Genomic DNA, 14,983 nt, shown 5'->3' on the forward strand with positions numbered 1-14,983 from the left:
TAAAAAAAACAAAAAAAAAAAAAACCATAGCGATTATTTCTGTAAAAATGAATAATCTATTTTTTTTTCTAACTTTAAATAAAATAGGCTTAATCGTTTATTCGTATTGAGTTTGAAAATTTAACTTTTGCATCTTTTCCTTTTTTTGTGTGTTAACTGATATGACGGCATTACTGTTGAAGAAATGAAAGGGTCAAAGTCGACTGTTGTGTAGTGTCGTTTGTCCTCGTGGTTGTTTTTGTTGACTGTAATTTCGCCAGTTCAAAATTTATACATTAAATAACCGTGAGTATCGGACCATTGGTTAGTTTCATTATCCGATTTATAAGCCTTTCTTAGTTAGAAAATCAAAAATGCGTAATAACGTATTTATTCACTTATAACAAACGTACGATATTTATGTTAATTACGTCCCATATATCTTGGAAGTTGAATATCTTTGTTAGGGCTAAGATTCCATAAACGAGATCGTATCGAGTTTGGCGATGTTTTTTTTTAAGCCCGTTTACACGCATTAAAACCGGGTTTTCCTAGGAGCAGGTTTCCTGTGCCGCGCGCAACGTGATTCACCCAACGCGACACGCCGTCCACTGACCAGTAAGAAAAGCAGCATGACTGTTTTCCTACAGAGTGCAATACGCCAGACGACAGCGCTTTACGTCGGGCGTGATTGGCCGACTGCTTCTGGAGGAGTCAAATGCGTCGTGCGCCGCGGTTTTTCCAATATTCTCTTCACTCTTGTGTTTTTTCTTTTCCTTCCCTTCAAACAGGAACATGCAGACGACAGAGTAGCTGATGCCAAAGCCATATACTTTATATAGCCGCCCTGATGCGAAATTCATCTGATGCGCCTCGCTAGGAAATCACAAACGCGTAGCGTGATTATGTAACACGTTTCTGTCGGCACGAAATAGACTAATTCGGTTCACGCTGCGCAACAAACCTATGGAACAGATGCAGTATGGTCCGCCACGACTTTGGCGACTTTTTTCTCGCGATAAGTCGCCAAGACCGTCATAATGGGTCTCTGGGTTGCGTGTGTTCTAGAATTTTCGTTCTTCCAGAATTTTCTATTCCAGATGGCGCGCGCTTCGCAAAATGGGTTTTTTCTTTTGTTAACCGCGTCTTTCAAAACTTCGATACAGTCGTTGTACCATTTTCTGCGCGTCTCTTGTTTTGTGCATTCGTTTTTTGTTTCTCTCGTCGTTTCCGTTGGATTATTCTTCTGGTCAGGTTGTACCGTTCCCTTTATATATTTTTTTCATTCATTATTTCATTCATTTGGCATGCCTTCTGTATTTAGCGTAGTTAAGAAATATCAGGGTATAATTTCTAAAGACCTCGATCTAACATTTTCTAATGGTAGGGCGACCTTGGGGAAAGAGGGAGCGGGCAACATCGTGTTTTATTTATCCTACCTGTGCCGAAATAAGTCCCTTTTCCGAGAATTCCTTAGAGAATCACGGCTCACTAGGTCGGAAATGCTGTGCAGTAAATGCAACTGTGCTATGAGGGTTGTCCCGAAAAAAAAACTTTCTGATGGTTTCATTTGGGAATGCACAGTTAGGAGTTGTAGATCCCAGAAGTCTGTTAGGTACGGGTCATGGTTCTGCTGCAGCAAGTTGAATCTCCATGAGATTTATCTGCTCACCTATTCCATTGTGCGAGGTGAAAGCTCCAGTAGGATAGGAGAGGAGTTCTTTTTCTCATCTCACACCTTGGCCGACTGGCATCAATTCGTTCACGAAATGATTCTAGATCATATTGAGCTCAAGTCGGAAAAAATAGGCGGCACAGGGAAGATTGTAGAAATAGATGAATCTAAGTTTGGGAAGAGGAAGTATAATAGAGGTCACAGGGTGGAGGGGCAGTGGGTTTTTGGTGGCATAGAGAGGGGCTCAGGGAAGATGTTTCTTGTAGCCGTTCGCGATAGGTCCGCGGCTACTCTCGTAGGTGTCATCGAGACATGGATAGAAAAGGGAACTATTTATTCAGATTGTTGGAAAGCCTATCATCATCTAGGGGAAATAGGTTACAACCACCTCAAAGTTAACCATAGCGTAGAGTTTGTTGACTCCATCACTGGTTGTCACACAAACACAATTGAGAGTGCCTGGCGACACGTCAAGGCGTCGCTGCCGGAATATAATAGGCAGCGAGATTTTAGATTTTATTTGGCTTTTTTTTTGTTCCGGCTGTCATGCGAAGACAAAAACATTGATGTTTTCAATGGCTTTCTGGAAATAATTAGGGACATAAAATGGGAAGATTATAAAATATCTGGGGTTCCGATATCCGTTTAGATGACTATAGGCTTTCCAGCGATGTTTGGTTAGTTTTGAGAGTATTTATTTAAACCAGAAATGAGAGTATTTATTTTTACAGTTGTTATTTATTATTTTTGTTATTTATTATTTTTATTTGTTATTTATACTGTTATTGTTGATTTTTTTCATGCTGCGATTTTTTTTTTCTGCGGCCGTAGTGTCCGGACGGTCTTGGCGACTTTTAGTCGGGCTGTCGGACATGTTTGGCGCCGAAAAAAAAAGTCGCCAAAAAACGCCAAGTGGCGGACCATACAACATCTGTTCCGACTAGATTTTAAGTTTTCACGTTCTTTAAAATGTATGCAGACGATAAAGCCGGGTTTTCCTATGAGCAGGTTTTCCGTGCTGCGTGCAACGTGAATCACCCAGCACGCCGACTCGAGCTGGGTGAGTCGTCGTGAACTATAACTGTGACATCGTCCTACAACCTGAGCCAATAAAACTTTTAGGGGTGGTAATAAAAGAGCTCCCGGGTTCGAACCCCACCATCGCCACTGTAGTGGTCGGCTGAAGTTGGTTTTCTGTGGTTCCCAACTTCAAGGTGCGAATGCGGGCGCCGATTTGCTCTTTAAAAAGTCTCGCCAAAGAGAGCAATAAATGAATGAACGCCAGGGCTCTGCCAACGGACTTATCCCGTTGCCGAGATCTCTTTCAGCCCAGCTTCGTAGCAGAGTCTGGAACAAAGTAAATGCACCTAACAGTCTTAGTGTGTAGCTAGTTTTGTGCTTGATATTTCAGTGCTGCCATCTATACTTCAAATTGTGAGTGAAGTGTAATGATTGGGTGAAAAAGCAGTATAAGCACCCTTCTTGGCACTGCTTTGACGCCAAGCAGTGCCGAGTCTAAGGTAACCGAGAGAAAGGGAAATAAAAAAAGGGTTTTTTTTTACCGCTCACCTGTTTCCCCCCCCCCCATCCTTAACGGCACAGAAATAATCCTTGCGGCACATGCACGTGAAATTATCCTTAGGACACAAGCACGTAAATAATCCGAAATGCGCTGTTGTTGAAGTTACTAGGCCTTGGCCCAACAGAAGCCATTTAACACCGTCAAGAATTAAAAAATTCGGTGCTGAAACCCGACAGCGAGCAGAACATCCTGCAACAACGCGCGATGGAAGTGAAATGACACGAAGTTCAGCAATGCATTAGCGCAGAAAACGTTTCGCCCAATCGCTAACAAGTGCATGCGAATATGCAAATCAGTGGCTGCACCTGTAGGTGTACGGCCTGCAATCGGCTTCATCCCCTGCAATCGGCTTGGCCGCCTTGCTACGCTCGGACATTGTTTCGCTCCTCCGGCCATTAAAGGGAGCCCCTGTCCCCGGCCTGTAATTGTCAACTCTGTTTGCACCACAACCAGAAACATGGCAATATTATTTCACTAAGCAGGATACATGGCAAGAATATTTCACTAAGCAGGAATAAAGCCCTAGCAGACCGAGAAGACAGTGTAATCCAGTTGAGGCTGAAGGTAAACAAACGTTTCTGAGGTGCCACAGTTGGCGACTTTCTGAAGGGGTCTAAACTGCATCCCACCCAAACACAAATGTGTAGCGTAACGATCCAGTTTGGTTCACGCGGTGCAAAAGGCCTACTCCTAGGAAAACCCAGCTTTAAGGCAGTTCACACAGGTTTTCCCAGGAGCAGGTTTTCCGTGCTGCATGCAAAGTGAATCGCCCAGCACAAGATGTCGTCCATTCACCAATGAGAAAAGCAGTATGACTGTTTTCCTACGGAGTGCAATATGGCTTACGACAGCGCTTTACACCAGGTGGGAATGGCCGCCTGCTTCTGGAGGAGTCAAATGTGTCATGTGCTGCTCGTTTCGCTGATCTTTCCTTCATTTTTATGTTTTCTTTCTCTTCATATCGGAGCATGCAGAATAGTTGATGCCAAGGCCATATGTTATATAGTCTCCCTGAGCTGATGCGCCAAGGTAAGAAAACACAAATGCGTAGTGTGATTAAGTTTCTGCCAATGCAAAATGGTCTAATTCAGTTCACATGCACAGCGATAAAAACCTAATCCTTTAGTTAGAAAAACCTAGCTTTAGTTGGTAAGTGATTGAGTAATTTAGTGGTTAAAGCCAGGTTTTCCTAGGAGTAGAATTTCTGCGCCGTGGGTGAAAAAGTAGTATAAGCTCCCTTCTTGGCACAGTGAGAATAAACAAACGTTTCCAAGGTGCCACAGTTGGCAAATTTCTGAAGGGGTCTAAACTGCATGCCACCCATGATAGTAAATCTTAGAGATGTAAAATTCTCGAGAACAATCTTTCAGAGAATATTCTCGAGAATAATCTTTCAGAGAATATTCTCATCGAAAAGAATATTTGAGTTTTCCAATTGAAGATGCACCTAAACGTGCAAAACAATGCTTTGAATAGCCTATCAAGTGCAGCCAGTTCTGCTTTGATTGAAGATATGCTTTAAAAACTCCATTTATACAACCTGAGCCAATAAAACTTTTAGGGGTGGTAATAAAGAAGTTCAATTAGTGCATTAACAGATGCTGCACGAGAACTTTCAATACGGAATAAAATTTTGAGCAGATCAGAAAATTTAAAATATCGAAAGAAATTAGAGGAGAATATTTGAGAATATTCTTATAAGTTCTTAATGAGAATATTCTCCTCTTATTGATAATATAGTTACATATAATATCCTTGAGAATATTCTCGAATATTGTCCTCGATGAGAATATTCATCAGTTAACGAAATCTTTCCAGAAAGTATTATCAAGAATATATGTAATAACATGTATTATAATAAATAATCTCGATAAATAACTTGAGAATAATGATTATTTTTGTATAATAATAATTATTTTTGATAAGAATATTCTCTAGTAATTTGTAATAGTAGTCGTTTGTTCCTGTCTGTCTTCCCGTCAAGATGGGAATACTGACGTTTGTAGACCACAATATTTAAATTTGAAAGCAAAAAAATTAAACTAACAAGGGGCTGAATATTGCACAACTTTTAAAGAAATGCGAGTGATATAGAATTTAAGTGTATGTGCATTGAAGAAAACAAGAGTTCTGTATCTTAGAATGAAGGCGATTATACACTGAAGAGCCAAAAAAACTGGTACACCTGCCTAATATCGTGTAGGGCCCCCGCAAGCACGCAGAAGTGCCGCAAAACGAGGTGGCGTGGACTCGACTAATGTCTGAAGTAGTGCTGGAGGTAATTGACACCATGAATCCTGCAGGGCTGTCCATAAATCCGTAGGAGAGGGTGGAGATCTCTTCTGAACAGCACGTTGCAAGGCATCCCAGATATGTTCAATAATGCTCATGTCTGGGGATTTAGGTGGCCAGCGGAAGCGTGTAAAGTCAGATGAGTGTTCCTGGAGCCACTTTGTAGCAATTCTGGACGTGTGGGGTGTCGCATTGTCCTGCTGAAATTGTCCAAGTCCGTCGGAATGCACAATGGACATGAATGGGTGCAGGTGATCAGACAGGATGCTTACGTACCTGTCACCTGTCAGAGTTGTATCTAGACGTATCAGGGGTCCCATATCACGCCAACTGCACACACCCCATACATCACAGAGCCTCCACCAGCTTGAACAGTCCGCTGTTGACATGTAGGGTCCATGGATTCATGAGGTTGTCTCCATACCTGTACACGTCCATCAACTCGAAGCAATTGGAACCGAGACTCGTCAGTCCAGGCAACGTGTTTCCAGTCCTCAACAGTCCAATGTCGGTGTTGTCAGGCCCAGGCGAGGCGTAAAGCTTTGTGTCGTGCAGTCATCAAGGGTACACGAGTGGGCCTTCGGCTCCGAAAGCCCATATCGATGATGTTTCGTTGAATGATTCGCACGCTGACACTTGTTGATGGCCCAACATTGAAATCTGCAGCAATTTGCGGAAGGGGTGCACGTCTGTCACGTTTAATGATTCTCGTCAGTCGTCCCGTTCTTGCATGATCTTTTCCCGGCCGCAGCGATCTCGTAGATTTAATTTTTTACCGGATTTCCGATCTTCACTGTACACTCGTGAAATGGTTGTACGTGAAAATCCAAATTTCATCGCGACCTCGGAGATGCTATGTCCCATCTCTCGTGCGCCGACTATAACACGGCATTAAAACTCGCTTAAATCTCGATAACCTGTCATTGTAGCAGCAGTAACCGATCTAACAACTATGTCAGACACTTGTTATGCTATATAGGCGTTGCCGACCGCAGCGCCGTACTCTGATTGGTTCCATATCTCTTTATTTGCATACTCATGCCTGGACCAGTTTTTTTGGCTCTTCAGTTTATAAGAATAGCTTCCTTATCAATTAACTTTGATTTAATTTCTTTTGTTGTGAACTTATTTCTGAAAATTTATCTAATTTTAAAATAATTTTTTAATGTTTGAATTTAATGGTTTCTAAAATCTTCGTAACCAAACTTTTAAAACCTCTCATCATGACCTGGAGAATATTCTCGAACTAAAAGTTGTCATTGGGGAGTGATTATACCAAAAATTGTTTTGTTGTAAATGTTTCAGGTAACGAAAACTGATTTATATTTCACAATATAAAAAAATTAGTAAAAAAGTTAAATTATTTAAAAGAAAAATTAATATTCTCGATTATTCTCCAATTTTTACATCCAGGAGAATATTCTCATCTCTCATCTCTAGTAAATCTATATATATATAATAATTGGTGGTGTCCTGTATTTGGAATCAATTTCCCGTATTTCTCTCGAGTAAATATGGTCAGCTTAGCTATATATTATATTCTATATATATAAAATTGATTTTCTGTGTGTTCTCTATACAAGTCTACAATTTTAGATCGATCTTCACCAAATTGTGCACGTATACCAAATGGGTCCCGACGTGAATGATAGGCTCCTTTAGCCACAGTTTTTTTTTTGCCTGGAATGGGCAAAAAACTGTTGGGCAACAATTGTTTCTGGGCCTCAACAGTCACATTCGGAATGTTTATTTTTAGTTAATGTGGTTCCCCAGCAATGTGTTTCAGACGTGTATATGCCTTTACAATGGTTTGCCACTTCTTTAACGCTGCCAGTGTATTTATAATAGTTTCCGCCTTTATAATGGTTTGCCACTTTTTCAATTCTCCTAGTAATGAGGCTTTTTGAATAGACGTCATAGTCATCATCACTACCACTTTGAGGGTCAGGCAAAGGGTGATTCCCACAGAAATCAGTGTTAAAATTGCCGATTTTACTGTAGAAATGCGGAAATTTAGAGGGATTTTCTACCACATCACAAATGTAAAAGATATCCAAATCGTGGTGAGTGATTTTCGCCACTTTCTTCTGACAGATGGAGTTAAAACGTCGGTTCGGAAATTTTTCTTCTCCCTGTATAGTTATGAATAGTGCTGAGAAACAGTTTGTCTCGTATTATTCTATATATGAGCACTAGAGGTTATTCTTCTCTTTACCCTGGGATCCGGAACCCATATGAATGACTCGACAGATTTAAAAGCTGGGTCACAATCAAAGTGCTTATATTTCTTGAAGTATAGTAAAATCCTAGTAAATTTTCCTCAATTTCATAACATTTTGCAAATTTCCTATGTAGAAGATAGAACGCTACAAACATCATGCCTTGCTTCTGTTTAAAGAATTATGTACTGTGTGCTCATGTTCTTAAACTAATGCTTATTCTTTTACAGTCAAACATGGATGCTTTCGTCGAACATGTCAAGAACAAGATGGCCAGGAAAGATTCGAAGAAAAGAGGAAAACCGAGAGCAGACTCCCTCGATTCGCAACCAAAAGCGAAAAAGACACGCAGAACCAAATCGTCAACCGAGGTAGCCTATGAACCTGAAAAAGATGCTCCAGAACTTCCTCCACCTGGAAGTGGAGAATCTGGTTTGGTTGAAAGGCTGAAGCTGTATAAAACTGCAAAAGCTGCTGGCAAGATTGTCCAAGACGCGTCCAGCGGAGTTGTCTATGTTGGCCATCTTCCGCATGGGTTCTATGAAAAGCAACTCAGAGAGTACTTCAGCCAGTTCGGTACAGTGAAAAGGTTGAGATTGGCCAGGAGCAGGAAGACTGGAAGGTGCAAAGGTTTCGCCTTCATAGAGTTCAAGCATGAAGAGGTTGCAAAAGTAGTTGCAGAAACGATGAACAATTACCTGTTTTTCGAAAAACTTCTCGTTTGCAAGTATGTTCCAAGGGAGAAGGTCCATCCAAATACTTTTTTTGGCTGGGAAAAAGGTATGCCTTTGGCTTGTGACAAAATGAGGAGAAAACATAATGCTGAGCTATCCCAGGAGAAGCTCGAGAAGAGAAATCTGAAAAGATTAGAAAAGTTGCGGGATCTGAAAGCAGCATTGGAAGAGAAGGGTATCTGTTATAAATTTCCGGAAGCAGTGGGAGATTTCCCCGAAGAAAATGGTGTCACCAGAAGCAATGACAAGAAGAAGCAGCACAAATCATCTTCACGAGCTGAAAATTAACTAATACAAGGTTTATCATTGAAGATGTCTGTAAAATAAAGATGTATCTTGTTACTGCACTGATTTTATCGAGTTGGATTTTTTGGAGTGGAGATGCACGTATCAGTCTCCCCCATCGGATAATTCTCGCATACAGCTTCCACAATGAGTAAAGCTTCGTTAAATATCAACCCATTTGCATCATGACTCTAAATGCACTACCCACTTTATAAATCAGATGCATCCATCACACTCTTAATCGTATCAACATTGTTGGTAACGAAACTGAGTGTAATGCTATAAAGCCAGTGTTTCTCAAAGTATTGTGTCGTGGGCGAGCTGTAGATATTATTCGTGTGCTTATTTATGCTTTTTGTAGTGGTTCTTTTATGTGGGGAAAACATCCGCTGGACTATTATGAGGAGCCGCAGATACAAACCGTGAATTGGCAAGGGAGCCGCAGGTGGCAAAAGTTCGATAATCACTGCTATAGGTGCTAATTCATTTATCAAACTTTTATAGTGTAATCCCAGCTTAAGAGAATTGTGATGTGAATATTTCTAAGTACAGACATTCTGAAAGTCTCCACCCCCTCCCCTTTTCCTACTTGCAAATTCTTTGATATATCCTGAATTTTTTTTTTTTTTGGAACATCATTGGATGTTTTTGGAATTTTTCTTTCATATTTTTTCAAAAAGACTTATTTTTTCAAAAAGATTTTTTTTTTTCAAAATCTTATGAAAATATTTTAAGATATTTTCCCCCATCGACTACTTGTGATGGGCATCTTTATACCCATATTCTATGGGGGGGCGCTAGATTAAACCACCAACGAATGGCTCTAGGCTGCCTATGGGCACTGAATTAGGAATGAAGGAGAAAATTACAAAAATTGCGAAAAAATAGTTTTCATGCACGAATTTCACTAAAGATACGATCTTAAGTGCTCGTGTGAAAAGGTATGCGGGCCCGCATCCGCTCTGTGTGAAGACGCTTTAGGGTTTGTCCAGTAATGGTAGCCTCAGAGCAGGGTTGCCAGGTCCTTAAAAAATTTCCAGCCAAAATCCGCTTCAAAGGTAGCCAAAAAGTAGCCCAAAATATTTGAACTTGTGCTGCCGTCTATGAAGCAACCAGCGAGCTACAGTTTGACGATATTCTATGCTGCAAAAGTGGCTATATCTCTTTTCCTGTTATAGTCGCTAACTTCTCCCCCCCCCCCCCCTTTTCATTTTTTCGTGAATTTTGCGAAAGTCAGGGCTACACATTCTCTCTCCTGGAAAAACGGCCCAGATATGGCCTGAAGTCTAGGCCGTCTTAAAAGCATCATGGGCCCCCGGACAAATTGATTGTGCTCAGCCCTCTATCCAGACTGCAAATGCCAACTTACCAATTCTTTTTTTTTTGAAGCAGAGCACAACTCAGGTCTATCGCCATGCGCAATTTACTACCTAGTGCGTTGTGCCGGAAGTGTAAGTATGTGTACCTAACAGTCTGATTAGTGTCGTGTATGATTTTTTAGTGCTGCCATCTATATCTCACAAGTGAAGTGAGTGTAGTGTAATGACTGAATATTTGTACTGTTTGTAGGACTGTTGCTCTCTGTGGCGAGACTTTTTAACGGGGAGATTGGCTCGCATTTGCGCCTTGAAGTTGGGAACCACTGAGAACCAACTTCAGCCGACCAATTCACATGCTTAATCTCGCAAATCTTAACCATATATCATTTTCTATCCCCCCCCCCCCCCCCCGCTCTTCATTCAAGGCCTCCGTGGCGTGCCCGGGTTGGCCCATGCGTCAAGACGACACTGCCTCAAATTGTGCATAGGTACCTACGAAATTTGGTACAATGATTTTAAAAATTAGGTATGGGTCCCAGACCAGATTTTTCACGATCTAGTAAACAAAAAATTTAAGAACTCTTCTGGGTTCCTGGCAGGGCCGTTTTAAGAGCATCATGGACCCTAGAGCCAAGTGATTTTTTTTATTCCCTACATGGAAAATCCCCGAAAAATACAACTACCTCTCATTTTTCTGAGGCCCCAGGGCCATGCTCGGGTGGGCCTATGCGTTAAGACAGAACTGGTTCCCGGGCTTGAGCCCTGCCAGTTCCACGCTTGTGGAGGCTACGGTTTCTTTCACAGGCTTCTGTGGTCTAGATACTGTGTTTCACATCCGTCGGGCAGGAGCAACACCTACTATAGCAGAAGGCCTCCGCGCGAAGCTCGTCACTGCAATCTCCCTTATAGTGTTGGATACATTATAACCGATTGGCCGCGGTATCATGAAGGTTGAAAACCACTGATCTAGAGCCTAGGACAGTTCCCAAGTTTTTGTTTTACGGTCCCTTCAATCATTGGGTGGCAAAGGCATTATGGTTGGAAGTTCTGGCTTTCCATAGTTGGGTGAGATGCCCCCCACCCCTTCTGCCTTGTCAGGAAGAAAACACAACATGAGGTGGGGACTAAAGTGAAAAAAAGGAAAACTACTTTGCTCGCAAGCAAAGAAAAATAGGGAGAAATTCGCCATGGACACAATTTTTGAAAAACCGCCACCCGCCAAAGCCAAAAATTTCCCGCCGAACCGTTTTCAAACCAGCCCAATTTGGCGGGAAAACCGCCAATCTGGCAACTCTGTTTAGCCTCGTCAAACAAAATTTTCCTTTTGACAAAATTTTTCCCACACATTCCGAAAATTGTCTTGCCATCTATCGCAATTATGCAGTCAAGTATTTCACACTAGAGAAGCATTTGCTTTTCATTTATATATTTTTTTTCAACAAAAATTCTCTTGTTTGATGAACTCCTAATTTCCCACAAATGCCAAGAAATTTCCCATGTGGACCAATTTTTCCCACGAATCACCATATTACGTATGACAGGTCAGCTTTGTTTATTTATATTTGTTACAGACAAGTAACTGTTCGCAGTGACATGTATTGAGTCTTTATATGCAGTCAACATAGGCTGAGAAAAATGTATTGGGCTTTTACTATGTTTTAGGCATTGGTGCAAAGTCGATTTGTTTACTTATATTTGTGACAGACAAGTAACTGTTTGTAGTGACATCTATTGAGTCTTTATATGCTGTCGTCAACATAAGCTGAGAGAAGTACATTGGGCTTTTACTAGGCTGACCATATTTTCGTGAAAGAAATACGGGACATCATGATTCCAAATACGGGACATCGCCAATAATCACCAAAAACGACGCCAAAACCAAACAAAGTTGCCAAATATTGTTGAAATTACGGAAAAATCACAATGGCGGGAAATGTTGCATTACTGCGAATTGCAGTGGATTAAATTGTATTCCACGAAAAAAAAACGTTTACCAAGGCAAATGTGGGAGATTAATATCCCATATATAGTTGTAACTATCATAAAATAATTTGAGTTGAAAAATAATTTCAATCTTCGACTTCAGTAAAGAATAAAAATTCAAGTAGGCTTCGTGTGAAATACGGGAAAAACCGGGACACTTTTGCCAAAAAGTCGGGACGGCCAAAAAAAGAGAAACTACCGGGACTGTCCCGGGAAATACGGGACGTATGGTCACCCTAGCTTTTACTATGTCGTAGGCATTGGTACGAAGTCGATTTGTTTACTTATATTTGTTACAGACAAATAACTGTTTGCAGTGACATCTATTGAGTTTTTATATTCTGCCGTCAACACAAGCTAAGAGAAGTGTATTGGACTTTTACTATATTGTAGGCATTGGTACAAAAATGATTTGTTTACTTATATTTGTTACAGACAAGTAACTGTTTGCAGTGACATCTATTGAGTCTTTATATGCTGTCATTAATATAAGCTGAGAGTATTGGGCTTTTACTACGTTTTAGTAGGCTGACCATATCTCCTCGAGATAAATACGGGACATCGGGATTCCAAATACGGGACATCACCAATTATCGCCAAAAACGACGCCAAAACCAAACAAAGTTGCCAAATATTGTTGAAATTACGGAAAAATCACAATCTTGGGAAATGATGCATTACTGTAAACTGCAGTGGTATGTATTCCACGAAAAAAAAAGAAGTTTACCAAGGCAAATGTGGGAGATTAATATTCCCATATATAGTTGTAATTATCATACAATAATTTATGAGTTGAAAAATAATTTCAATCTTTGTCTTCAATAAAGAATAAAAATTCAAGTAGGCTTCATGCGAAATACGGGAAAAACCGGGACACTTTTGTCAAAAAGTCAGGACGGCCAAAAAAAACAGAAAATACCGGGACGTATGGTGACCCTACGTTTTAGGCTTTTTCTCTTCTGAGGCAGATCGGATTTGTTTCCTTATATTTGTTACAGACAACAAACTATTTGTAGTGACATATATTGAGGTTTTATATGCTGAAGTATGACACTGACCATATTCGCAATATATAGGGTGATTATACGTCCCGTATTTCCCGGGACAGTCCCGGTTTTTTTCCTTTTTCTAGCCGCCTTTTTGGTAAAAGTGTCCCAGTTTTTCCCGTATTTTACACGAAATCTACTTGGATTTTTATTCTTCATTGAGGTCATAGATTGAAATAATTTTTCAACTCTTAACGTATAATACGATAATTACAACTATAAATAAGAACATTAATCTCCCACATTTGTCATGTTGAACGTTTTATTTCGTGGAATTCATTTTAATCCATTGCAATTTGCAGTAACGCTTCGTTTCCCGCCATTGCGATTTTTCCGTAATTTCAGCAATATTTGGCAACTTTGTGCATTTTTGGCTTTGTTCTTGGCGATAATTGGCGGTGTCCCGTATTTGGAATCTCAATTTCCCGTATGTCTCTCGAGTAAATATGGTCAACTTAGCTATATATTATATTCTATATATATAAAATTGATTTTCTGTGTGTCTGTCTGTGTGTTCTCTATACAAATCTACAATTTTAGATCTATCGTCGCCTAATTTTGCATATATACCAAATGGGACCCGACTTGAACAATAGGCTACATTAAAAGCGCGTTAGAGCTGGGCAAATGCCCCAAATGGGCAAAAAAACTGTCGGGCAACAATGATTTTTTTCCTCAACAATCACTTTCGGAACGTTTACTTTGGTTACCGTGGTTCCCTGGCAATGCATTTGAGACGTGTATATGCCTTTACAATGGCTTGTCGCTTCTTTAATGCTGCCAGTATATTTACAATAGTTTATGCCTATATAATGGTTTGCCACTTTTCAGTGATCGTCTGAATCATCATCAGCATCACTTTGAGGGTCAGGCAAAGGATGATCCCCATAGAAATCAATGTTAAAATTGCCGATTTTACTGTAGAAATGCGGAAATTTAGTGGGGTTTTCCGCCACATCAATAATTTTAAAAATTGTATTGAATTCTTGATTTTTGAAGCATTGAGTTCTCTGAGAGATATACGAAGCCCAGAAAATTAAATACAAAGTAATTATCCGGACCTTTTGAGTTGGATATCCATGCAATGACATTGATTTCAACTTTTTGTTTATATCTTCTCAAGCTTGAAAATTTATGTCTCTGTATTGCCTTTTAATATTGAACTGCATAAATTCATATACACTCATGTCCATAAATTAAGGGTAATGCCAGCTCCGGCAAATAAAGGTTCAGAAACAAAACAACCGTTACTTATTCATAAAGCCCATTTATTAAACAAAAGATAAAGAACAAAAACGGTGGTGTATGTATGATACCATTCATAAAAACTACGATTTTTGCTCCCTGGAGCAATTGTAAAAAACATCTCCTTTACAAAAACTTACTATTACATGGTTGGTATGATGGTTAATACATTGTATGTCTCCCATGCGATGAAATACAGTCCGTACAACGCCTAGGCATGCTGAGTATCAAATTATCGATCTGATCTTGGGGAAGATCACTCCAATCAGCAAGCAACGCTCTCCGAAATTCCGGTACACATGCATCCGCTGCAACTCGTCGGCCAAGCATGTCCCACACATGCTCTATCGGATTCAACTCAGGTGAGAATGCTGGCCATTCCATACGGGTTATATCCTCAGATTCAAGTCATTCGTTTACGATGTTTGCTCGGTGAGGACGGGCGTTGTCATCCATAAACACAGATTCTGCGCCCATGGCACCCCTAAACAAACGTACATGTTGTTCCAGAATGATGTCCCGATAAATTTGGGCTTTCATGGTTTCGGTTTGAACATGCAGATCTGTTCTGGAACCCAGTATAATTCCACCCCAAACGAGCAATGCTGCACCACCGTAACGGTG

At 40.4% G+C, this 14,983-nt stretch overlaps 2 protein-coding genes across 3 annotated transcripts; both read left to right on the forward strand.

The window, feature by feature from the left end:
* The first annotated feature begins 182 nt into the window (after nt 1–182).
* Nucleotides 183–8,828, forward strand: LOC149067859 (MKI67 FHA domain-interacting nucleolar phosphoprotein-like). Of its 2 annotated transcripts, none has more exons than XM_089252223.1 (2): nt 183–285; nt 7,978–8,828. In XM_089252223.1, the coding sequence occupies exon 2, from the start codon at nt 7,984–7,986 to the stop codon at nt 8,767–8,769; it is 786 nt and encodes a 261-aa protein (XP_089108349.1). In that variant the 5' UTR covers nt 183–285; nt 7,978–7,983; the 3' UTR covers nt 8,770–8,828. The 2 variants fall into 2 exon arrangements, with proteins under 2 accessions (XP_089108349.1, XP_089108350.1); XM_089252224.1 differs by having other exon boundaries at nt 193–303.
* LOC149067860 (uncharacterized) lies at nt 1,482–2,303 on the forward strand. The gene has a single exon (XM_089252386.1). The coding sequence runs from the start codon at nt 1,482–1,484 to the stop codon at nt 2,301–2,303; it is 822 nt and encodes a 273-aa protein (XP_089108512.1).
* Nucleotides 8,829–14,983: the final 6,155 nt, after the last annotated feature.

The sequence above is a fragment of the Pholcus phalangioides genome, unplaced genomic scaffold, assembly GCF_987345545.1.
Source record: "Pholcus phalangioides strain wild (caught in Gottingen) unplaced genomic scaffold, Ppha-v1.0 ptg000028l_1, whole genome shotgun sequence".
NCBI lineage: Eukaryota > Metazoa > Arthropoda > Arachnida > Araneae > Pholcidae > Pholcus > Pholcus phalangioides.

Coding starts and splice junctions, on each gene's coding strand:
- LOC149067860 (XM_089252386.1), top strand. CDS start 1,482: ATGCTGTGCAGTAAATGCAACTGTGCTATGAGGGTTGTCCCGAAAAAA.
- LOC149067859 (XM_089252223.1), top strand. CDS start 7,984: ATGGATGCTTTCGTCGAACATGTCAAGAACAAGATGGCCAGGAAAGAT.